The following is a 23740-nucleotide window of genomic DNA, read 5'->3' on the forward strand; positions in this document are numbered from 1 at the left end:
CCAATTAAAAATGGGCAAAAGATTTGAATACATTTTACCAAAGATATACGGGTAACAAATGAGCACAAGAGATCATTAGTCTTTAGAGATAAGCAGACTAAAACCACATGTGATACCACTAGGTACACACTGAATGGCAATTTGTCTTGCTCTGTTGCCCAGGATGGAGTGCAATGGCGCGATCTCGGCTCACTGCAACCTCTGTCTCCTGGGTTTAAGCAATTCTCCTGCCTCAGCCTCTCAAGTAGCTGGGACTACAGGCATGTGCCACCACGTCTGGCTAATTTTTGTATTTTTAGTAGAGATGGAGTTTCACCATATTGGCCAGGCTGGTCTCGAACTCCTGGCCTGAGGTAATCCACCAGCCTCTGCCTCCCAAAGTGCTGGGATTATAGGCGTGAGCCACTGTGCGCAGCCTTTTTTTTTTTTTTTTTTCTTTTCAAATCTGACAATACGGATTGAGTATCCTTTACCTGAAATGCTTGGGACCAGAAGTGTTTCAGATTTCAAATGTTTTGGATTTGGGAATATTTGCATTATACTTACCAGTTCGGCATTCATAATCTGAAAATCCAAAATTCAGAATGTTTCAATGAGCATTTCCTTTAAACATGACGTCATCACTCAAAAAGTTTTGAATTTCGCATTTTAGATTTCAGATTTGGGATGCTCAACCTGTATCAAGTGCTGATGAGGATACAGAAAAACTGGAGCTCTTATACACTGCCAGTGGTGGTGTTAGATGGTATAGAGAGTTTGACCATTTCTTTAAAACTTAAATAATTACCATGGGACCCACAGCAAGTCTTTTCCTAAATATTTACCCAAAAGAAATAAAAAGTTATGTTCATACAAAAACCTGTACATGAAAGGAGGTTTGTTCATAATCAATGGAAACTATAGAACCCAAATATACCACAGCTGGAGAATGGATACACAATTATACATTCATACAATGAAATGCTACTCTGCAATAAGAGAAACTACTGATAGAGTAACATCATGGAGAAAACCCAAATACATTAGGCTATGTGTAAGAAGTCAGCCTCAAAAGGCTACATGTTGTATGAGTCCATTTACATGACATTCTAGAAAAGGCGAAAAAGTACAAAAAGAAACCCTATCATTGGTTAAGTGGAGGTGAGGGGACAGGGATGATTAAAAATAGGTGTAAGGGAAAGTTTTCGTATTGAAGTTGTCTTGTATTTTAATTGTGGTTATATGACTGTGTATGCTTGTCAAAACTCAGAACTGTACACTAAGGGTCAATTTTACTATATGTAAATTATACTAATAAAAACAATGAAAGTCTTAATAAAAACAAATGTAATGTGATAAAAATAATAGCAAATCATTGACATCACCACCAGTCATAAGGTAAGAAGTTATTTTATATGTTTAATCATATGTATCGGATTTAAATATGCTGCCTATCAATACATTTCAAACAAAGGGAGGCCATATTGCAGGTTTATGAAAGTTAAAGTTAGTATTATTTAATGATTTCCTTCACCATTTAATAATGAAACATTACAAAGTTGACTATAAAGTTTTTTGAGAGGGAATCTCGCTCTGTCGCCCAGGCTGGAGTGCAGTGGCACGATCTCAGCTCACTGCAAACTCCGCCTCCTGGGTTCATGCCATTCTCCTGCCTCAGCCTCCCAAGTAGCTGGGACTACAAGCGCCCGCCACTATGCCTGGCTAATTTTTTTGTATTTTTAGTAGAGACAGGGTTTCACTGTGTTTTCCAGGATGGTCTCGATCTCCTGACCTCATGATCCGCCTGACTCGGCCTCCCAAAGTGCTGGGATTACAGACGTGAGCCACCGCACCTGGCCAAAACCCACTATTTTTTAATAATTAATTTACCCATTATCTACTATGTGCAGATCCAAACATTCGCGAGATAATCAGGGGCAGAGTCCAGGAACATGATTCTTTTCCCTTTCCATCTTCCTACTAATGGACACAGCTGGTAGAAATAGTAAGTGTAAAGTGCAAGGTCAATATTTAAATATTCTCTCTTTCCATACATTCTCTAAGAAAGGGAGTAATCAGTAGATTCAGCTCTCTTCAAAGAGAGGAAAGAGAATTTTGAGAGGCACTTAACTTTACAAATTGGTAAAGCATGAACTGGTGTCAATTTGTTCCATTTTAAACTCGTGAAAATCAAGGCTTTCGAAGGTGACTGAATCACTTCCCCATTTCTAAGGCAAGAGAAAGGAAGAACTAGAATTCAAATTGATAGCAGTCTCACTTCAGACAAAGTTCTTAGTCCTACCAAGTAAGAACTCATCTCTTACTACTACTCATCTCTCTTCTCGCATCTGCAATTGTTTAAGCAACAGCTTGGGTCAACATGGTTGAAATCAATTAAGTATCTTTTAGGATTTTATTATGCATACAACCCGGTTTAATTTCTAACTTCACTCCCACAATGCATGCATATATACTCAGAAAGGTTGAAGCAGTTTATAATAATTTATACTAATATACACAGTCTTTTATCCGATCACTCAAAAATTTAAAAAGCAAATCACTTACTTTTTAAGTCAGGAATAAAAGCAACAAATACTCAAAAGGATATATGAAAAAGTAATCAGGCTCACTTTTGACCTTAATAAAAAATTATTTTAACTCTAATTTTAAACAAAAGAATATAGAAAAAGTTTCCTCCTTCCTCTGGCTTCCTGACATCTGGCTTTCCTCTATTGTTTTCAAAGCTGCCAGTATCCTGAGTTATACACAGATTATTTACTGCAACACAAACTTACCCTGTGAAGCGTCACTGTATGTTGTTCCCATATAGCTGTTTCCTCCATTGCTGTGCTCTGATAAAGGAAAAGAAAAATAAATCATTTACCTTTTAAGAAAATGTCCTTAATAAGGTGAGCAAGAATATCCAACAATTCAGCATATTGAAATACCAAAATTCACACTGTTAATATTAGAGACACTCTGAAAGGACCTTAATAATTATGGAAAGTTTTTTGTTTGCTTTTAAGAGACAGGAAACGACACACAGGAACTTCCTTTGTTTTTAACTTAATTTGGACAGCTGCTCTATATTCATTTCATGCAAGATGAAATCAGTGCTCAAGCTAACTCTGCAACTTTACACTTAATATTCGATAGAAAAGAGTAAAAATTAGAGCGGTATTATCTTAAAATACCTAATGGCATGTAAACATTTAAAAGCATCTCTTCTGTTTTACAAAGGAAGAGAAATGCCTCTGAACACAGTGATTATAAATATACATGTGACAGGAAAACAGATAAAACCATTGCTAGGTTTGGCAAATGGCTGCTTTAAGGTCACAAACATGACTGCTCCACCTAGTTTCAGTTTTGCTACAGAATTACCTTCTCAAGCTTCACTTATAACCGAAAGAAAAAGAACAGCTTTCCTAGTGTATTTATCACACACGTAGACACACACAAGAAACAAAAACAAACAAGAACAATCTCCCAAACTCCCCCAAGAGTCATTATAAAATAAAAGCGATATGAGCTCCAATACAGGCCCCACCCAAATCACAGTGGACTTCACTTTTACCTCTTGTCAGGAGCCTCTCACTAGAGAGGAAAATAAATTATTATCTAAGGCAGGGGTGTCCAATCTTTGGCTTTCCTGGGCCACACTGAAAGAAGAATTGTCTTGGGCCACACATAAAATACGCTAACACTAATGAAAGCTGATGAGCTTTTTAAAAATAAAAAACAAACAAACAAACAAAACCCCCAAAAAGTCTCATAATGTTTTAAGAAAATTTACGAATTTGTGTTGGGCCGCATGCGACCTGTGAACCACGGGTTGGACAAGCTTGATCTAAGGAATTAGCAGTAAAGAATTCAAAATAAATTTCTTTTAAATGGGGTTAACTGCTCTTGGAGACTTAAAGTATTTCAGTCTCTCTTAACGTTACCATTTTACGAAATTGGGACTCCAAAAATGTATTTACAAGTAAATTTTAAAAAGATTCTTCAGAGTTATCAAAAGGTAAAGTAAAATGGGAGAAGGCTAAGCATGACACTCTCAGACCACTAGTCACACCATATAAATGCCTATTTCATAAGTGAGGTCTGTCTTCCCTTACTGCTGTTATTAGTATCACGAGAATATGCCTATCAAGGTGCCATAGGCCCAATCTCTCCTTTCCCACAGCGACTTTAATTGAAGATTAATGCCATTTTAGAAAGTAAGTCCCTATAAAGAAAGCCTGCTTCCCTAAATTCAAAGCAACTAGATTAACTATCCTGCCAGATGAATGAGAGAGGAGAGAGAAAGGATCTCTCTGTTCACTCCCACAGATAAGAACTGCCAACCTCACCAGCGTTTTGTTTCAATCTTCCAGTGCAGCAAAACCTCCCTTTAATGAGACCTCTACGAGAAACAAAGCTGGTTTTTTTGTTTTTTTTAAACAAACATTGACCAAGATAATGCATTAAAAAAAAATTTTTTTTTCCATCAATGAGAAGCAACAATAGTATGAGTAAATCAGCTAAACATCAACAGTCCCACTAACGTATACATGATAAAAGTATCTGCAATAGTTGCCAGTTTGTCCAATCTCAGCTGATATTAAGAACGAGAATTGCTTGCATAGCTCTCAGCTCATCTTTTCTTGATCGATTTCATTAAGCAGTGACATTGTTTTTCTGCCTTTTTAATCTTTTTCCCATCAGTCCAAACCGCAAGTGATGTGATAACATGCACTTAACTCTCCTTGATAACACACTCTATGGTATGAAAGTTAATCATCCTCTCTAAGGTCTTAATGAATACAGTTTTCCATTTTGTAAGAGGATGTTAATCAAATGGGAAAAATTATTTAACATAAAGGGGGGAGCAGGTTGTAAAACAGCGTGTACATGGTTATCCTAATTTTGTTTAAACATTAGTAGGGAATAAAGGCTGAAAGGATAAAATGTTAACACTGTTTATCATCTTCAAAGTAAAGGGACTGTGGGTGATATTTTTCTATCAGTTGTTTTATCTTCCTTTCTCCATTCCCCATCAGAACAAACTGGCAATGTATTTCAAACCATATTCACCAAATCTCATTCCTATTCGACATTTCAAATACAGACAGTCCTGACTTAGGATGGGTCAGCTGATTTTCTGACTTGACGATGGTACCCATACAACCATTGCTTTTCATTCCCACTACACTATTCAAGAAATTATGAGATATTCAACACTGTACTGTAAAATAAGCTTTTGTGTTAGATAACTTTGCCCAACTATACGCTAATATAAGTGTTCTGAGCATGGTTAAGGTAGGCTGGGCTAAGCTTATGATATTGGGTACACTGGGTGTATTAAATGCATTTTTGACTTAAAATATTTTCAACTTATGATGAGTTTAATCAGGACATTGTTCTAAGTGAGTTGAGAAGCACTGTATCTGTTTTTCACTTGGCTTTTAGGAAAATCAAATAATGTTTAAGAGGATTAATGTTCTTATTGTTAATTATAAAAAATGTTTATTCTCCTGTTAGCAATCTATACATTAAGGTCTTATTTATTTCTTTGTTTTTGAGACGGAGTCTCGCTCTGTCGCCCAGGCTGGAGGGCAGTGGCTCACTGCAAGCTCCGCCTCCCAGGTTCACGCCATTCGCCTGCCTCAGCCTCTTGAGTAGCTGGGACTACAGGCGCCCACCACTATGCCTGACTAATCTTTCTGTATTTTTAATAGAGACGGGGTTTCACCGTGTGAGCCAGGATGGTCTCCATCTCCTGACCTCGTGATGTGCCTGCCTCAGCCTCCCAAAGTGCTGGGATTACAGGCGTGAGCCACCACTCCCGGCACATTAAGGTCTTAATGTACAGTCTCCAGAAACTTATTTTGTCCAAGGGAGAAGACTAAAATACTAAAACATAATTGCCCTCACACCATTCCATATCAAAATCAATAGAGTTTTTCTTTGGAGGACTGGAAAAGTACACATCTCAACAAACTTCTCTGTTAAACATCAAATATAGCTTGATTTATCTGAAGGAAGACCTATGTAGAAGTAATTGAGAATGAAACATCAAAAAGAAGTGGTTAGGCTCTTGACCAGCCACTAAACCAACTTAATCCATAATATAAGTGAGTTACTATGTTTTACCACTCCTTATCTTTTTTAAAAAACAACAGAAAAATATATTCCCAGTTCAAATCATGGACCATGTCATTTCTCTCCATTCTCTAGCCTTTCATTTGCTTCTGTGGCAAAAGCAGCAAATTCTATCCATGGTTGTTTATGTAACCAGACAGTCCTGATGAGGAGTTCTGAATGAACTGAGGAATGGACAGACGCACAAACACACAAATATGTAATAATGCAAATACAGTAAAATGATAATGGTAGAATCTTAGTGGTTGGGATTCAGGTATCCATCCATGGTAGACTTCTTTCAATCTTGTTATGTGTTTGAAAGCGACCATAATAAAATGCTGGGGAAAAACTAAGAAATCCTTCTAGTAAATCACTCAGAAATCAAAGCTAAAATTGATAAAAGACATTTTTAGTACCAGTAAATTTATTAACCACTATTTTCATGAGCATTCCATAAAGAAAAAATGTTCACTAATGACTGAGAATTTTGATTCTTTAGAAAAGCAAGGGGTGAGGAGGTTCCTTTGGAAGAATATCTAAGAAACGCATGGCTTCTGGGGCGGAGAAAGGAAAACCAGGTGGGAGGAGTATCACTTTTCACTGGGAGCCCTTTGCACTTTTAATCACATTCATCTATTACTTATAAAATATTTTAAAACTTAATATCCTTATCGTAAACTTGCTTGTCATTTTCTCATTTCAAAAATGCACAAGAGATAATTGCGTAACTTGCACAAAAAGCTTCCGGGAAATTACCAGTCTCAGGCTCAAGACATTTAGGCTTGTAGGAGATCAAGGGGAAAAATGTATTATTCCTCTAAGCATGATTCTAGCATTGCCATTCCCTAGTAACTCACACAGATGTTGGTAAACAGGAAATGAACTAGACCAAGCATAAGGAGACCGGAGCCCAAAGGTATCATCAACTAGAAACGTGATCTTAATTTTCCTCACCTATACAATTAGGGAAATGGGTGAAATTATCGCAAATGAAAAGACTTTTCTAGCTCCAAAATTCTATTAGACTATAATTCCAATGAACAGGCTACAAATTCAATAATTAGTGAAGTACTGCAGGCATCAAAAGTGACTGCAATTCATGGTTGCTGGATTCTGAGTTCTGTGCACATTTCTAAGCATCAACTGACTAGAATCACAATTTCTGAAGGAGCAAAAAGCTGTATTTCAGAATCTGCCAAGAGTTTGTTTAGTTTCTTTGTTCTAAGCTCCAGCTGGCAAAGACACTACTCAGATCACCAACTCTGAAGGGCTTCCTGCCAAAACTTCAGATCCTAGTCCTAGGCAGTTTCACTGTCCTTTAGGACATTACTGAATGGGGAAAGGCAGGAGGGCACAAGAACTGACAAGACAGGATGAGCCTATAACTGGGAGAAGAACAAATCCAAAAGAAGATATAAAGTATACTCCAAATGAAGAACTCAACATTATCTAAATACACAGCCAGTTAAATTTTGCTATCCTTACGGCTGTAATTTCAAAAACAATCCATGTATCATTCATTCATTCATTCAACAAACATGTATCAGATATGGTAAGTGTTGGGGAGGCCAAAAATAGATCCCTCTTCCTGCCTAGGGGCTCAAAGAAGCAGCTGAGAACACTAAATAAATGGTATTTAAGTTGGTGCAAAAATAATTGCAGCTTTTGCCATTAAAATAGCATCAAAAGATAAGAGCTTTTTGCACCAAATAGATAAGAGCTGTTATGGAAGATGCAAAAGGACTGTGTCTGCTGTGAAGATCAGAGACCTATTCCCTGAAACAGCAACAGTTTTGAGTTCAAGCTTGAAGGATGTCCACGAAAAGAGTGGAGAAAGATATTTCAGAAGAAACAGCATGTCAGCAAGATTGTATGCTGCTACACGTGATGCTGGCTTTGATATGACTAAGTTGTACCATTTGTGGAACAGGGAGAGAGGAAAAGGAGAGAAGGTGCAAGGGTATCAGATCACAATGGGCTTTATAATATAATGCCTATGACTTTAAACTCAAACGGAAGACACTGAAGAATTTTTGACAATCAAATGACATAATCAGAATTCATTCTGAAGGCTGTAATAGGAAAATGATTTGAGAAAGGGAAACCAGTTAGAAAGTTAGTGAGAAGTGGGGGCGGAGTTCAAGATGGCTCTTGAGTAGTCAACCAAGTAGCAGCGCTGAAGTCAAACGGAAAAGATGTAATTACCCAAGGACTAAGATAACCCTGTGGACAACCAAAGGAACTTGAGAAGAAGCAGACAATGAGGATACATGAAAACCAATGGAGCTAATACAAAACACTACTTACTGTCCAGAGAATACAGCAAAGCTTAAGATCCCTCAATTTTTGTTATCAATACACCTCATTTACCTGACATCATAAAATAATAAAATTTCCTCAAATCTTCAAGGAATACTCTTTCTTGATGACATGGAGTTCCCCACTAGGAAAACCAAATAGTAAAGGTATTAAGAACACTCTGTGACCCCTCCGAGTTCCTTCTGTGAGCAAAGCTGCTACACTGAACTGTTTCTGATTCCTTCTGAACTCGAAAGTGTTTCTGTTTTGGTCTTTTTAGCTTTTTTCCATCAAAATTGAAAGGAAGATCATCTATGGAGATGAGGTTGAGCCAGGAACTTAAGGAGTTTTAGTGAATAAAACAGATGACCCCTGCCCTTCAATGAAGTTTCAATTACATAATCTCAAATTGTGATAACTGCGACACGAATTACAAAGGGAATAGTGTTATGTGTTAAAAGGTAAGGCAAAATATGTATATCTGGACTGATCTGAGGGGCTGTCATTTAAATTCCCAAAATAAGAAATGTCCAGGAGGTAGTAAAAAAGAGCACTCTAAAATCAAATGAAGAAGGGACCTAAGGATATTCAGGGATTCAACAAACTTCATGAATAGAGGATAAAAATTCAGGAAGCATAAGAATGAAAATAATGATCAAAATAAGAAGGTAGCAACTATAGGATAAAAGTCTCAATAGAAATTAAGTAAATTTAGCATCCAACACCCCACTGTATTCAACACTGGTTAAATTCACAAATACATCATTGTGTCCATCTCTTGGCTAACAGTTTAGGAAACAAATGATGAGATGGATATGATTAGGAAGTACTAGTTGGAAAGAAAGACATAGTGAACCTGTAATTTTTTGGTTGATCAAAGTTGAAGGTCTGCTAAAAACATAAGTTCACAGATAAGCTGCTATATTAGCTATAAAATAGGAGTAAAAAAACATCAGCTTAAAAGTTACCATTATGTGTATATTATATATTGAGAAAATCTCAATAGGGACAGTTACAAATATTCCTGGAAACTTAAAATCTAGGGTGCTTTCCAGTTACCAAAAATAAAACTATTTTTAGGTATAGCATCTTCTAAAGGTTGAAGATAGATAAAAAGACCTCTCACAGTTTATTCAGGTAAAGAGGAGGAAGAAAGGAATGGTATAGCAGGGATGAAGAGAGAGTGACAGTCCTCTGAGTATATCTTTTTGTGTAACTCTCTTTCTTAGAACACAGTATTGTTTCACGACATTACCCTTCACAGACCAAAAAATTAAACTACTAAAACCAAAAAGACATGGAGGGAAGGGAAGCAATCAAAAACAATAAAAACAGTAACAAATTAACTATATTACAGATGGAGAATGCAACCACACTAAAGAAATTTACCTTTCTATAAATCTAGTATTTTAAAATAAAAAGTTTAAAGAAAAATGTTATAATGGTATAGAAAAACGCAGAAAGATACCAATTTCAGGAAAAATCATATTTATGTACTCAGAAAAAAAGCTTGGTTTCAGAGTTGTGTATTTTAAGTTTTTATATATTCTACAATGAACACATGAATTTCATAATCCTTGAAAACTGGTAAACATCACATCTGAATTAAGAAACAAAAAACAGGCAAAAGGGGCCAGGCACGGTGGCTCACGCCTGTAATCCCAGCACTTCTAGAGGCTGAGGCAGGCAGATCATTTGAGGCCAGATGTTCAAGACCAGCCTGGCCAACATGGTGAAACCTCGTTTCTACTAAAAATACAAAAATTAGCCAGGCGCGGGGGCACATGCCTGTAATCCCAGTTACTTGGGAGGCTGAGGCACCAGAATCCTTGAACCCAGGAGGCGGAGTTTGCAGTGAGCTGAGACTGCACCACTGCACTCCAGCCTGGGTGACCGAGTGAGACTCTTGTCTTAAAATAAAAACATAAACAAAAAACAGGGAAAACTGACGTACACTGTTAGAAGTTGGGACAGGGTTATCTTTGTATATGTAGTAACTGGAAGGGATGAAGGTGGGGGAGCTTCTGGGACACTAGTAAATGTTCTTCCTTGATCTGAGTTGTGGGCAAACAGGCGTATTCACTTTGAAAATTAATCAATCTGTGTACACCTATGATTTGTTTAATGTATTATGTTATTTAAAAATTCAGAATAAAGTAATCTGACACAACGGTAAATAATTTGACTGCAATGGATTAAAATAAATCAAATATGCTTCCATCCATCCATATGCTCATACTGATTCTAAAAAATGCTAAGTGCTGGCAAAACTCATTATTTTGAGAAACTGTACATATAGGAAAAGAATAAGATATTTACTCTTCCTTTCCTATACAAACAGTACCAGTGGGTGATCAAAACAGTAGATGAAGGGAAGTTTATTTTTTTAGAAGCATTCCAGCTAACCAATGAAAAAGGAGTAATAAAAATTGAATATCATCATTCTATAACACCTAGTGAATTATGGGATCTAAAATTGATCATCAGCGGCTGCAGACATCATCCAAAAACAACAGGAAAAACCCTGGGACTGAATGCCACTTATGAAGTAGAACTGCAAAAACAAAAAAATCAACTCTGAATCTGATCAAGGCTCTAGACTGACATTCTGTGCTATCCAGTACAGAAGCCACCAGCAACATGGGGCTACTCAGCACTTAAAATGTGGCTGGTCCAAGCTGAGATATGGTATATGTAAAAGATATATATGATATGAAATATGATATTATGATATGCTATGTGTAAAATATACATGACACGTAAAATATACATGCAACAGTATTCAGAGACTGACTATGGAAAATAATTTGAAATATCTCACCTATAATTTTATATCATTGCATGCTAAAATGGTACTATTTTGGATATATGTTTTAAATAAAATATGAAAATTAAGTTTGCCTTAAAAAACGTTTCGGTGTGGCTACGTTATACAGATGGCTCATGTGGTATTTTTATTAGAAAGAATTGCTCTAGCTTCAGTTAACCAATTCACAGGAAATACAGTGGGCCAACCACCACTGTCATCACCACAAGGAAGCAAACACCAAAATCCATACTGTGAAAAATTCTACAAACAATTCTGTTTCTCAACCAACAAAGCTGCAAGGGAAGAGGGGAAAGAGAGAGAAAGAAGTGGCAGACCTCATATGCCTAAGAGAAATGTTAAACAATCACAGTAAGAGGACTTCATTAAGGAAAGCTGACATTTAAAACAATTAGAAAACACTGAATATGGCTGGGCGCAGTAGCTCACATCTGTAATCTCAGCACTTTGGGAGGCCAAGGCAGGTGGATCGCCTGAGGTCAGGAGTTCGAGACCAGCCTGGCCAACGTGGTGAAACCCCGTCTCTACTAAAAATACAAAAAAATTAGCCAGGCATGGTGGCAGACGCCTGTAATCCCAGCTACTCAAGAGGCTGAGGCAGGAGAATCCCTTGAACCCAGGGAGGCAGACGTTGCAGTGAGCCAAGATCACACTATTGCACTCCAGCCTGGGCAATAGGAGTGAAACTCTGTCTTAAAAAAAACAAAAACAAAACACACTTAAGTACTTGGAGTTTATTTTAAAAGTGTGCTAATGATAATGCAATTACAGTACTTTAAAAAGAAAGACATCTTTTAGAGATATATATTCAGATACATGTTGCGTATTCTCTTTCTTCTCTGAAATGTGTTTCCGATTTCAGGATGGACATCCAAAATCCGAAAATCTGAAATCTGAAAAGGAAGACACGATGCATGAAGTATAGATGAAATGAGATTGGCTCCTAAGTTCTTAGCCGTACTGGGTGACAGTAACGTGGGAATTCATTATATTCCCACATCCACTTTTCTATGGGTTTGAAATTTTTCCACTTAAAAGAAGGTAACTTGAGGGGACTAGAAATTAATTACTGATTTAGGAAAGACTCAAACCAAGAATGCTGCTACCATGATGCCAGGACATTAAGCAGTGTTTCCATGAGTTGGCTATTCCAGCAACAGATTCCCCTTCCAGAAATAGTAACAAAAATGCAACTAGTCCTGGGGATGGATTAGTACCTTCTGCTGCTTTTCTAAGCTGAATTCAAGGTGGTCTAACATTACCAGAAAGTGAGTAACAGAAGTAAAAAGGTAACTTTCGTCTGATAGGGGTATCAGATATTAATCAAATAATAGCAGAGAACTAAGTACAGGTTGTCATAAGTGCTATAAAGGGATACACAGTTTAAAGCACAGAGTTTTGACCTAGTTTCTGGGCTCTGGGCAAAGTCCTTGAGGAGAAGAATGAGGGACAGCTATGAGGTGCATGAGGGATGGAGGTGGGAAGGTTTCCGGGTAGAAAAAACAGCACGTGCAAGAGCCTGGTGTAGGAAAGAGCATCTCTCATTCGTTCAAATAATGTTTGAGAGTTTCCTATATGCTAAACACTGTGTTAAACCACACGAATAACCAGACACAACTGGTAAGACCTTTGTTCTCATGGAGCTTATAGTCTAGCAGGAGAACCAGATGATCGAAAAACTCCATGGCTAAATATGTAATCACAAGTTTAAATAAGTACTATGAAGGAAGGAAAAACAGTGCCATGAGGAACTCAGAGAGAAAGCTGATAGGAAGTACACCTGCTAGGAACTAAAAAGGGGAAAGTACAGTTTGCGAACAAGAAGCAAGGAGGAAAAAGATCCAAGATGTGGCTAGAGGGGTAGGCAGGGGCCAAATAATCCGCTAGGAGCTTACTGACTACAGTAAGGATTAATTGATCTTTTACTCTAAAGGTAATTAAGCAGCCTAGGAATTCTAGGACGAGGGTTCGTATGTATGTGTGTAGTGGGGGGGAAGGGAGAGAAACTAATCAAACTTGGATTTTGAGAAGAGTATTTTAGAAAAACAGATTGTAAGGGGAAGAGGAGTGTATGATACTACTTAGGAGGCTATTACAGGAATCCAGAGGGAGGATTACTTGGTGGGGGCAGGAGGGAGGAGGGAGAATGTAAATGGTTCGAAGTAGAGATAAAACAAGTAGAAAGACCAGAGATGCTCAGATGATCAAAGCTGAATGGAACTTGCTAATCAACCATTCACCACACTAGGTAGACATCCAAATTGAGCCAGGTACCCTGGATTTGGAATAGTCTTTCATCTCTATTGCCTAATCCATCAGACTAAAGACTGTATCTCTTACCTAATGCCATTGTAACAATTTTTTCAAAAGTATCTCAGGAACCCAGGGAACCTTCCTCCGGAACCATGAAACATCTTGCTGGGCTGAAACTACTAACCTACAAGCTGATTGATCTTGGTCCAGAAATAAATAAATGAATGAATAAATGAATCCTTCTTCTGAAACCACAAAACATCTTGCTGGGCTGAAAACTACTAACCTACAGACTGATCTCTGTTCAAAATGAATGAATGAATGAATGTCCTATATAATCTACAGGCCAACCTTTGTCCATAAGTAAATAAACAAGTAAATAAATAAAATTCCTATATGCCTCCTCTCTGATACTAAAATGGGCTTCACTTAAAATGTTTTTAGAAGACATGGCTAACATAATAGCTTAGTATGTGCTGAGCCCACAACCACCCTGAGATGGGTCCTGTTTGCCTTTTTACATTTGCATTTTGTGTACAGATGAGAAAACAGCCATTTAGTGGCAGACTCAGGATTCAGATTCCAGAGCCTAAACTCACATAGTAAGTAAAACTTAAGAGTTGCTCAATGATAATCTTTTCAGTCCTTCTTTTACTTCACCTCTCCGTGCAGGATCTGGCCTGCTGACAGGTGAATGGTGTTTACATGGGTGTTCACTTTGTAATAATTCATTAATGTACATTTGCTCTATGTACTTCTGTACACATGGCAATATATTTCACAATAAAAAGATATAAAAAACTAAGTCAACTAGCAAGACTTAAGTCAGGGTGATTTACATGAAAATCCAGACTTACAACCTCTTTTGAAAAACTGGGAGATCTGGCCTGTCTTCTTCTAAGACAACAATCAGCTGGGGCTGAGCAAGAGCTGCTTCCTTTAGACGAGCTGGCTTGTGCTCTGATGGACCAGTGCCCTCTCTTCCGGCTTTCACGATTCATGCTGCTTGTCTGGTCTAAGACTCACCTAACACCATTCCATACTCTTCTCCCTGGCACTCTCTTACAACACACAAACACATAAGGATGTGTATGTATGAGTTATAGAACATATAAGTAGATGCATGATTACCTATGGCAAGTAAATTTAACCTCAGATCCCTCACCTGTAAAAACAGAGATTATGGTAGTATCTAACAGAATTGTGAAGATTATACGGGGTAATGCACATAAAACACTCAGTATCTGTCACAGAGTCAGCATGCAATGTTAGGGGCTACTGTTTGTTTTGACACATATTTCTCACACAACTAAAATGTAAGCCTACTTGCCACGGCTGACTTGATTTTTATAGTTGATACAGCATCAAAATAGCGTACTTCTGTATTTAAGTATTAATATTCCAATAATTACCACTGTTAGAAAAAAAAATCAGTAGATAAATCTTCCTTATACCTTCAAATGACATTACCAGGAAATTTTTCCTACAATTATATTTTGAAAGGCAGACTTCTTTTTGCCAGATTCATGTATTTCCCCTGATTGTGGCTTTTGGTGGTCTGATCAGTTCGGTAAGTGGGTATCTTACGACCAAAACATACTTTAGTACGACAGATTTAAGATCTTACTCATAAAACATCCTCAGAACTATGACCAACTTGATTTTTCAAGATAATCACAGGAACACCAAAAGCAGCTACCTTTTCCTCAGCTGTTAGTACTCCAATGACTGCCTAATCACGTATGTCTAATTCCTGCCCCTCAGACAGACATATACAGTATTTTTCTCCAAAAAGCCACAAAGGTCTAACTGAAACTATTTTTCTCCCAAAACCAATAAAGTCCTCATACAATGGAATACCACGAAACACAAGAACAGAATGAAAACTAATGAGCTACAGTTATCCACAACATAATCTTACAAACAGAATGCTAAGCAAAAGAAGCCACACACAACAGAATTCACACTAGAAGATTCTGTATGTGCAAAGTTCAGAGAGAGTCAAAACTAGTGCTTTCAGAATGCATAATTAAGTGGTAACTATAAAGAAAAACAAGAAAACGAGAACCCTAGAAGACAAGATACATGTAATCTTTGAGGGAGAGAGAACATGACCCAGAGAAGGCAGGTTAGGGATTCTAGCACTTATCATCATTTTTATTTGCTGCTCTCTACCCACACCATTAAAAAGCCCTATCAGTACAGAGATGTGTTCACTGCTCCATCTCCAGCACCTACAACAGTGATTGGTACACACAAGGTAACCAACAAAAATCTGTTGAATGTAAAAATGCCTGCTTTAGGAATCCAAATTGTTACACATTTCACAGCTTCTTGCACCCTAAATCTAACAGTAACAGGTACTATAGTGTCCATTTGCCTTGTCAGTATATTCAACAAGTTGTTAAGCATGTATGTCCAATTACTTTATAATTCTTAATGTGTCCCTCCTCTTGAGATATTGATACCAAACATATGCAGAAAACACTTACATAAAAGTATCCAGATTCAATTCAAACATTTAAAAATATTAACAAGGAAAAATACAGAAACTGCTGAACAGCAAGCCCAGGTTCTAGATAATGACTTTGCCACCTTCTCCAACCAAGAAAGCACACAAGATTACTCTGTTATTACAGGATGACCATAAATTTGCTCATTTTTTTTTAAGAGCAAACAATACAAATCCTTTGTTTCTTGAACAATGAGTTACGCAATTCACAAGGTCATCATTACAGCGTACAGCAGTTGAAAACTGTAAATTTCTAGATCAGGATCCCAAACAAAATGTACTCATTTAATATTTGTTAAGCTAACAAAAATAATTAGTCATTACTGGTATCCTCCTGAATTTTAAAATTACATACTGAATTAAGTGAGCTAATCTTAACTTGTGATATTCAGTTACCAGAAACTGTTGTACAATCTCTAAGATAGTGACAATTCCAAAAGAGTGAAAATTCCTAAGATAACCAAGAAGGAAAATGAATTTTTCAATCTTTGGGAATGTACATTTTTTTAAAAAGCAAAAAATATTTCAGTAAATCAAAAAAAAAATTAATTAAATTAGGTATATGCTAATCTTATGTTCCTAACTAGAACCCACAGAAAGTAGTATGAGCTTCTGTTTTACATCCTTTCTGGACATAAACTAGAATTGAGCTCATTCATCAATTAACTCACTTCCCAGTATTCCCAGTGTAACAACTGAAATATATCCCCAACACAAACTAATAAAACCTTATCTCTTGATCTATCCCAAAGTGAGGGCCACCTGAGATTCAGTATTGAGCACTACATAAATGACAGTCAGGGTTTTGTTATCACATTTCAAATGGTGTTTTACAGTACAAAGTTTGGTAACACTGGCGTTCTCATGATCTAAAGCTGTGTTCTTGTGGTAAAGGCAATCATTCAGAGTCCATTTATTTTCATCCATGTTTAGGATATAAGATAAAACTTCCTACCCACGTATTCCCCACATACTTCTCATTATTAAGAATTTATCTGTTTAAGAGGAATGGAAATAAAGCACCTGGCTAACCCATAAAGGAGCAACCTGAAGCCACTCTTCTCTGCAATAAATAAATAAAGATGCACTCTAGGTCAGAGACAGCAAAAGTCTTACTTTTATTGCTGGCTTATGCAAGAAATACTGAAACAAACCGATTTTATAGGATTAACTTTAAAATCTGTAAACCATCCTAATGTATATTTCTTTCTACAAGACTAAAAGTTGTTAAAGTAAAAACGTTTTTCAAGATTTGCTTTCAAAATTCAGAGGTGCAAAGCAAGTTCCACTCAAATATTCCAGGAGGATCATTCTAGACATAAACTATCTTTTCATTTAACATATGATCAAAACTTTGCTAATTAAAAATAACTGTGCTCATTCCACTAGCTTGTCTTCAGCTATTACAATGCTCAGTCGTACACAACGCTGAGCACGTGAATGCTTTCAGACAGGCCTGAAATGAGCAACGATGTCAGAGATGGGTGGCACCACACATGAATTTACAGCTGGACTCGCAGTCTTTCAGTAAAGTGAATTTTTGCCATATCGGGGTATGTCAAGAAACAGAATTGCATCTCCAAATTTTCCACGAAAACTATTATTTTTGAAGACATCTTCCTTAGCAGCATGGTGATCTCTCATATTTATACACAGTTTTATTCTTAGAACTGTACAGAGTTTACATTTGGTCTCTAAATAGAAAAGAGATTACAGAGCAAGTGAGAGTCAGAGCCAGACCTTGTTTCCAGGATTAGGGGGAAAAAGGGGAGTGGAATTACTGTACTTTTTTTCCTTCAAATCACACGGGAAGCAGTACTACATATACTGCATTATAGCCCTCAAAGCCACAGATTGGTTTCCACCTCATTATTTATTAGTGTCTTTCCCTTTTTTTTTTTTTTTTTTGAGATGGAGTCTCACTCTGTCGCCCAGGCTGGAGTGCAGTGGTGTGATCTCGACTCACTGCAACCTCGGCTCACTGCAAACTCTGCTTCCTGGGTTCAAATGATTCTCCTGCCTCAGCCTCCCAAGTAGCTGGGATTACAGGCATGTGCTACCACACCCGGCTAATTTTTGTATTTTTAGTAGAGATGGGGTTTTGGCCATGTTAGTTATGCTGGTCTTGAACTTCTGCCCTCAGGTGATACGCCCACCTCAGCCTCCCAAAGTGCAGGGATTACACGCTTAAGCCTGGCAAATTGGTGTCTTTCCTAATAATACAATATAATTTGTGCCAATATATAACCTGAGGGGGAAAAAACACTATAATTTGAAACATAACTGTCTTATGAAGCTGTCCTGAAACAAACTTAAGAGTTGTAAAATGTAGTTAGGATTATCAGCCAACTATATAAATTAAACCTGTAACCATGATGGTCTAAAATGCCAAACACATACAAAAATTATTGCTACAGTGAGGATCATTAAGCTGGCAGTCGAACTTCAGTGACTTCTCATAAACTACAATTAGTCAATTAGTTTTTTACTTTTAAAACAGTGTGAAGCAAGTATGCATTGATCAGTAACTATCATAATTAAAACTACATTGCATCACTCACTCAAAAAACAATTCCTATATGTAATGACTGATTTGTGTCATTAATTTTTGTTCATTAGCTTGGCCATTTTCTGCAGTTCTTAAAGTTTCAAAAATGCTGCGATATCAAGAAAAGCTCAGTGTATACACAAATTAACTTAAGATGGATTAAAGACTTCGATGTAAAACCCAAAACCATAAAAACTCTAAAAGAAAACCTAGCAATACCACTCAGGACACAGGCCTGGGCAGACCTTCATGATGAAAACACCAAAAGCAATTGCAACGAAAGCCAAAATTGACAAATGGGATCTAATTAAACTAAAGAGCTTCTGCACAGCAAAAGAAACTACCATCAGAGTGAACAGGCAACCTACAGAATGCTGACAAAGGTCTAATATCCAGAATCCACATGGAACTGAAACAAATTCACAAGGAAAAAAACTAACAACCCCATCAAAAAGTGGGCAAAGAATATGAAGAGACGGGGGGAGGGGGGAGGGATTGCATTGGGGAGTTATACCTGATATAAATGATGAATTGATGGGTGCGGACAAGTTGATGGGTGCAGCACACCAACATGGCACAAGTATACATATGTAACAAACCTGCACGTTATGCACATGTACCCTAGAACTTAAAGTATAATTAAAAAAAAAAAAAAAAAAAAAAGAATATGAAGAGACACTTCTCAAAAGAAAACATTTATGCTGCCAAAAAAAGGAGGTATTTATGCGGCCAAAAAACATATGAAAAAATGCTCATCATCACTGATCATTAGAGAAATGCAAATCAAAACCACAATGAGATCCCATCTCACGCCCGTCAGAATGGTGATTATTGAAAAGTCAGGAAACAACAGATGCTGCTGAGGCTGTGGAGAAATAAGAACGCTTTTACACCGTTGGTGGGAATGTAAATTAGTTCAACCACTGTGGAAGACAGTATGGCAATTCCTCAAGGACCTAGAACCAGAAATACCATTTGACCCAGCAATCCTATTACTTGGTATATACCCAAAGGAATATAAATCATTCTACTATAAAGACACATGCACACATAGGTTTACTGCAGCACTATTTACAATAGCAAAGACAGGGAACCAACCCAAATGCCCATCAATGATAGACTGGATAAAGAAAATGTGGTATATATAAACCATGGAATACTATGCAGCCATAAAAAAGAATGAGTTCATGTCCTTAGCAGGGACACAGATGAAGCTGGAAGCCATCATCCTCAGCAAACTAACACCAGAACAGAAAACCAACCACCACATGTTCTCACTCATAAGTGGGAGTTGAACAATAAAAGCACACGGACACAGAGAAGGGAACATCACACACCAGGGCCTGGGGCCTGCTGCCGGGAGGTGGGGGGACAAGGGGAGGGAGAGCATTTAGGACAAATACCTAATGCATGTGCGGCTTAAAACCTAAATGATGGGCTGATAGGTGATGCAAACCACCATGACACACGTATACCTACGTAACAAACCTGCACATTCTGCACATGTATCCCAGAACTTAAAGTAAAATAAAAAAAAAAAAAAAAAGCCCACTGTGCTCCACTTGATACAATAAATCAATTCCTCGGAATCATGTAAATCAGTGTAACAGTAAAAAGTGACATAAATCATTTTCGTACTAACCTACATTGTAATTTCAGATAGCCACAGTGGGGAATACTACTATTCCTGATACTTAACAAAAACATTTTAGTATGCAGCAAAATCTAATAAGCATATACAATAGCATAATCTTACATTAAATTTTACTGCTTCCCCCAAAGGGAAACAGCTTGAAAATACAGAAGTCACTGAGACTTCCTTCAGCTACTTTCTGTGATTCAACCAATGAAATTGTTTCTTATAATGATGCATAGCATTTTCTTACACATTTAAACAATTCTTTGGTGACGCAGAGAACCACTCTAATTCTTGTTTTTCAACTTTCTAATAATCTTATATTAAATACACCAGTAAACAAAATTCTGATTGCAAATGCAGATGTATACCACACATACAGAAAACGTTTTTTTCCTTTATTTATCTATTTAGAGACTGAGTCTCACTCTGTGGCCCAGGCTGGAGAGCAGTGGTGCGATCTTGGCTCACTGCAACCTCTGCTTCCCGGGTTCAAGCATTTCTCCTGCCTCGGCCTTCCCAGTAGCTGGGATTACAGGTGCCTGCCACCATGTCCGGCTATTTTTTTTTTTTTTTTGTATTTTTAGTAGAAACGGGGTTTCACCACGTTGGTCAGGCTGGTCTTGAACTCCTGATCTCGTGATTCGACCCCCTTGGCCTCCCAAAGTGCTGGGATTACAGGCATGAGCCACCACACCCAGCCACGTTTTTTCCTTCATTACTTTTTGTTTGTTTTTGAGACCGAGTCTCACTTTGTCACCCAGGCTGTAGTGCAGTGGCCCGATCCCAGCGCACTGCAACCTTCAAGCAATTCTCCTGCCTTAGCTTCCCAAGTAGCTGGGATTACAGGCACACGCCACCACGTCCAGCTAATTTTTGCATTTTTCGTAGAGACAGGATTTCACCATGTTGGCAAGGCTGGCCTCAAACTCAAGTGATCTGCCCACCTTTACTACTTCTTTAGTATCTTCTTTTCAATCTAGGTACATACATACATATATATATTAAGTAGTATTCTGTATTTTCTTCTGCTATCATTTGTATTGCTCTTTGTCATTTAGATTTCCTTTCTTTTTTTAGCCTATGAGGCAGAAAACATTTTTAAAACATGGATAACCAGTAGTCCTAGCACCACGTATTGAACAAGCCACTCTTTCTCCAATAGACTACAATGTTATTTTTACCACATATTTAGTCACCTTGCTGGCTAAGTGAGCTTAAAAGTTATTGTATATCTGTGTTTCAATTTCTTCACCAAAAAGTAGAGATAACAGTTCATTCATAGGGTTACTGTGAGAATTAAATAAATTAAGCACTTAGAATAATACCTGACATGCCTTAATACCAATGATCATAATTACTACAAGTCCACAAACGCACAGATGTTTCTGGACTCCCTGGTTCCTGAACTGATGGGCTGCTTTAAATGTGAATTTCTAGCAAAATTCTAGGGCCTTCTTTTTCCAGAATTTTGTGGCTATCATTTTATCAGGTAGCTTTTCTTATCAATATGTCAAGTTTTCTACAATACGACACTAGAAGACACTGGCTTGGGGAAAATCAGTAAATTCTACAACAGTGACTGTCTCCATCCGGAAAATATACTGTTTCATCTCGTTTTTTCAGATTTCACTTTATGTCCTTCATTAAGATTCCAGTAGCTCACCAATATTTGTTATATTTATTTCTAGGTAGTATTTATAGAGGAAGATTTAGTAGTATATATCAGCATTTAAACTGCACATAGCTTTTGCCTCAGTAATTCCATTTTTAAGAATCTGATATGCACTAATATATGTGTACAGATATAAAAAGGTTACTATACCAACAGCAAAATCCTGGAAACAAATTATCAATAAAGCAAAGATAGCCTAAACAGCAGCATATTCACAGGATGACAAACTATTCAACCATTACGAAAAAAAAAAAAAAAATCAAAAGCACGGGCTTATTAGACAGGAGTTTTCCAAACTATTATGCTGAAAAAAAAAAAAAAAAAAACAAGCTGCCAAATTAATATTGCCGCTGCTGCTTTTCTTTTTTTTTTTTTTTAACTGAGCGGGGGTGGAGAAAACAAAAGCATCATACGTAAAGCACTGAGTCCAGCCTGGCTCTTAGTAAGCATTTTAATCACCTTCAAAAATTAAATGTGATTTAGGGAAACAGGTCACTGAATATGATTTCATTTCATCTATTTATTTATGGCCTGTTTTGCTCTATATAAAATTCTGAGGTGGCTCCATAATACAGCATCCTAAAAAATAAGCTTTCAACTTGCATTTTACTCGTATTTAGAATACAAAAAACGTCCCTACAATGTAATATTTTCAATATGCCATACGAATCTCAATACTATAATTCAAGAGAAGTACTCCTTCTTCTTCTAAATCACCTTCCTGTGGCAATCCACTGAAAACGTATTTCTCTCCATACTTGAAATAACCTCTTAAAAGTGTGTTGTCTTGCATATTAAGTACCAGAGATCACACTTCAGGAACAAAGTGACATTCTGTGTAATATGGAAACAAAGCCTTTCCTCCTAGGAAAGGAAGCCCCAGAAAAGATAAATAATGGGAGCTTATTTTAAAACCAAAGCAAAATGTTGCCTTTTATCCTAAATCTCTGGATAAAGTTTTACCTTTTGACCTCAATGTAAGGTCAAAAAGGTACAAGTTAAATTTTTCTTAAACGAAGAATAGTATATCCCTTAAAACGATCTATTCATTATTAAGTGTAACCTCTAGCTTCTCCCAGCCAGCAAACAAGCTTCTGTGAGAGTTCAACAGTTTGAGGCGTATTATTCCTGCTCCCAGATGTTACGAGTAAGCATTTCAAACAAAAATGCACACATAAAACCACTACCTGCCCAAGTATCTCGACACTATTTTAAGTAATGAATTGATTTTCTCTAAAAGGGAGATTTTTACTGCTTACATTTCTGTATTCCTTTAATTGTTTGAAATAGCAAGTATTACTTTATAAAAAAATTAATATACAAAATGGGAGAAGGATTCTGTTTTTCAGGAACTTTGGCTTTTTAATGTAATACACAAGTCAGTTTCCAAGCAATGCGAAAATGGAATAGTATTTCAGAGCACATGGGAAAAGTGACAGGAAGAATGTTATTTTTTTTTGGCTGAACTCACCGGTCTTTACTAATTTTTAAGAGCTCATCCTATTATCCATTCGTAGTTTGTATTACTTTTGAAAGTTTAACTCAAGTTAAATTATTAAATGTTACAGAGATTATTTTCAAAGTTACCTTAAATAAGTCGTACGGCACGAAAGAAACCCGACCTACTACGCCTCACAGGCTGAGTGGAGTGTTTTGCAGTCTCAAAGCCTTATCGCTGGCGTGCGCATACCGCAGGGAGTGACATCAGATCGAAACTACAAGGTTTCGCCGGGGACCAACCACTCCTCCAAAGACAGCAGCTCCCGGTCAGCTGGAGGTGGCACCCCAAGCCCCAACCCGCCGAGGGCCGGCTCACGGCCGCCGCAGAACCCTCACCGCAGCCGAGTTTCTCCGCGAGGGACCTGTTGCGCGTCCCCGCCCTCGGC

The 23740-nt window shown here is 37.4% G+C and overlaps 1 protein-coding gene across 2 annotated transcripts in view; it reads right to left on the bottom strand.

The window, feature by feature from the left end:
• TJP1 (tight junction protein 1) overlaps positions 1–23740 on the bottom strand; it is a 274337-nt gene that overhangs the window by 108151 nt on the left and 142446 nt on the right. The window contains exons 1-3 of one of the 2 annotated variants that reach the window (XM_011949256.1): positions 23442–23573; positions 22572–22718; positions 2775–2831 (exon numbers count right to left, since the gene is read on the bottom strand). In XM_011949256.1, coding sequence (XP_011804646.1) covers positions 2775–2831; positions 22572–22610 — 96 coding nt within the window. In that variant the 5' untranslated portion in view covers positions 22611–22718; positions 23442–23573. Of the gene's footprint in view, positions 1–2774; positions 2832–22571; positions 22719–23441; positions 23574–23740 lie in introns of those variants that run through there. The other variant, XM_011949255.1, reaches the window with a different exon arrangement.

Source organism: Colobus angolensis, unplaced genomic scaffold, assembly GCF_000951035.1.
Source record: "Colobus angolensis palliatus isolate OR3802 unplaced genomic scaffold, Cang.pa_1.0 Scaffold294, whole genome shotgun sequence".
In the NCBI taxonomy this organism is placed as follows: Eukaryota; Metazoa; Chordata; class Mammalia; order Primates; family Cercopithecidae; genus Colobus; species Colobus angolensis.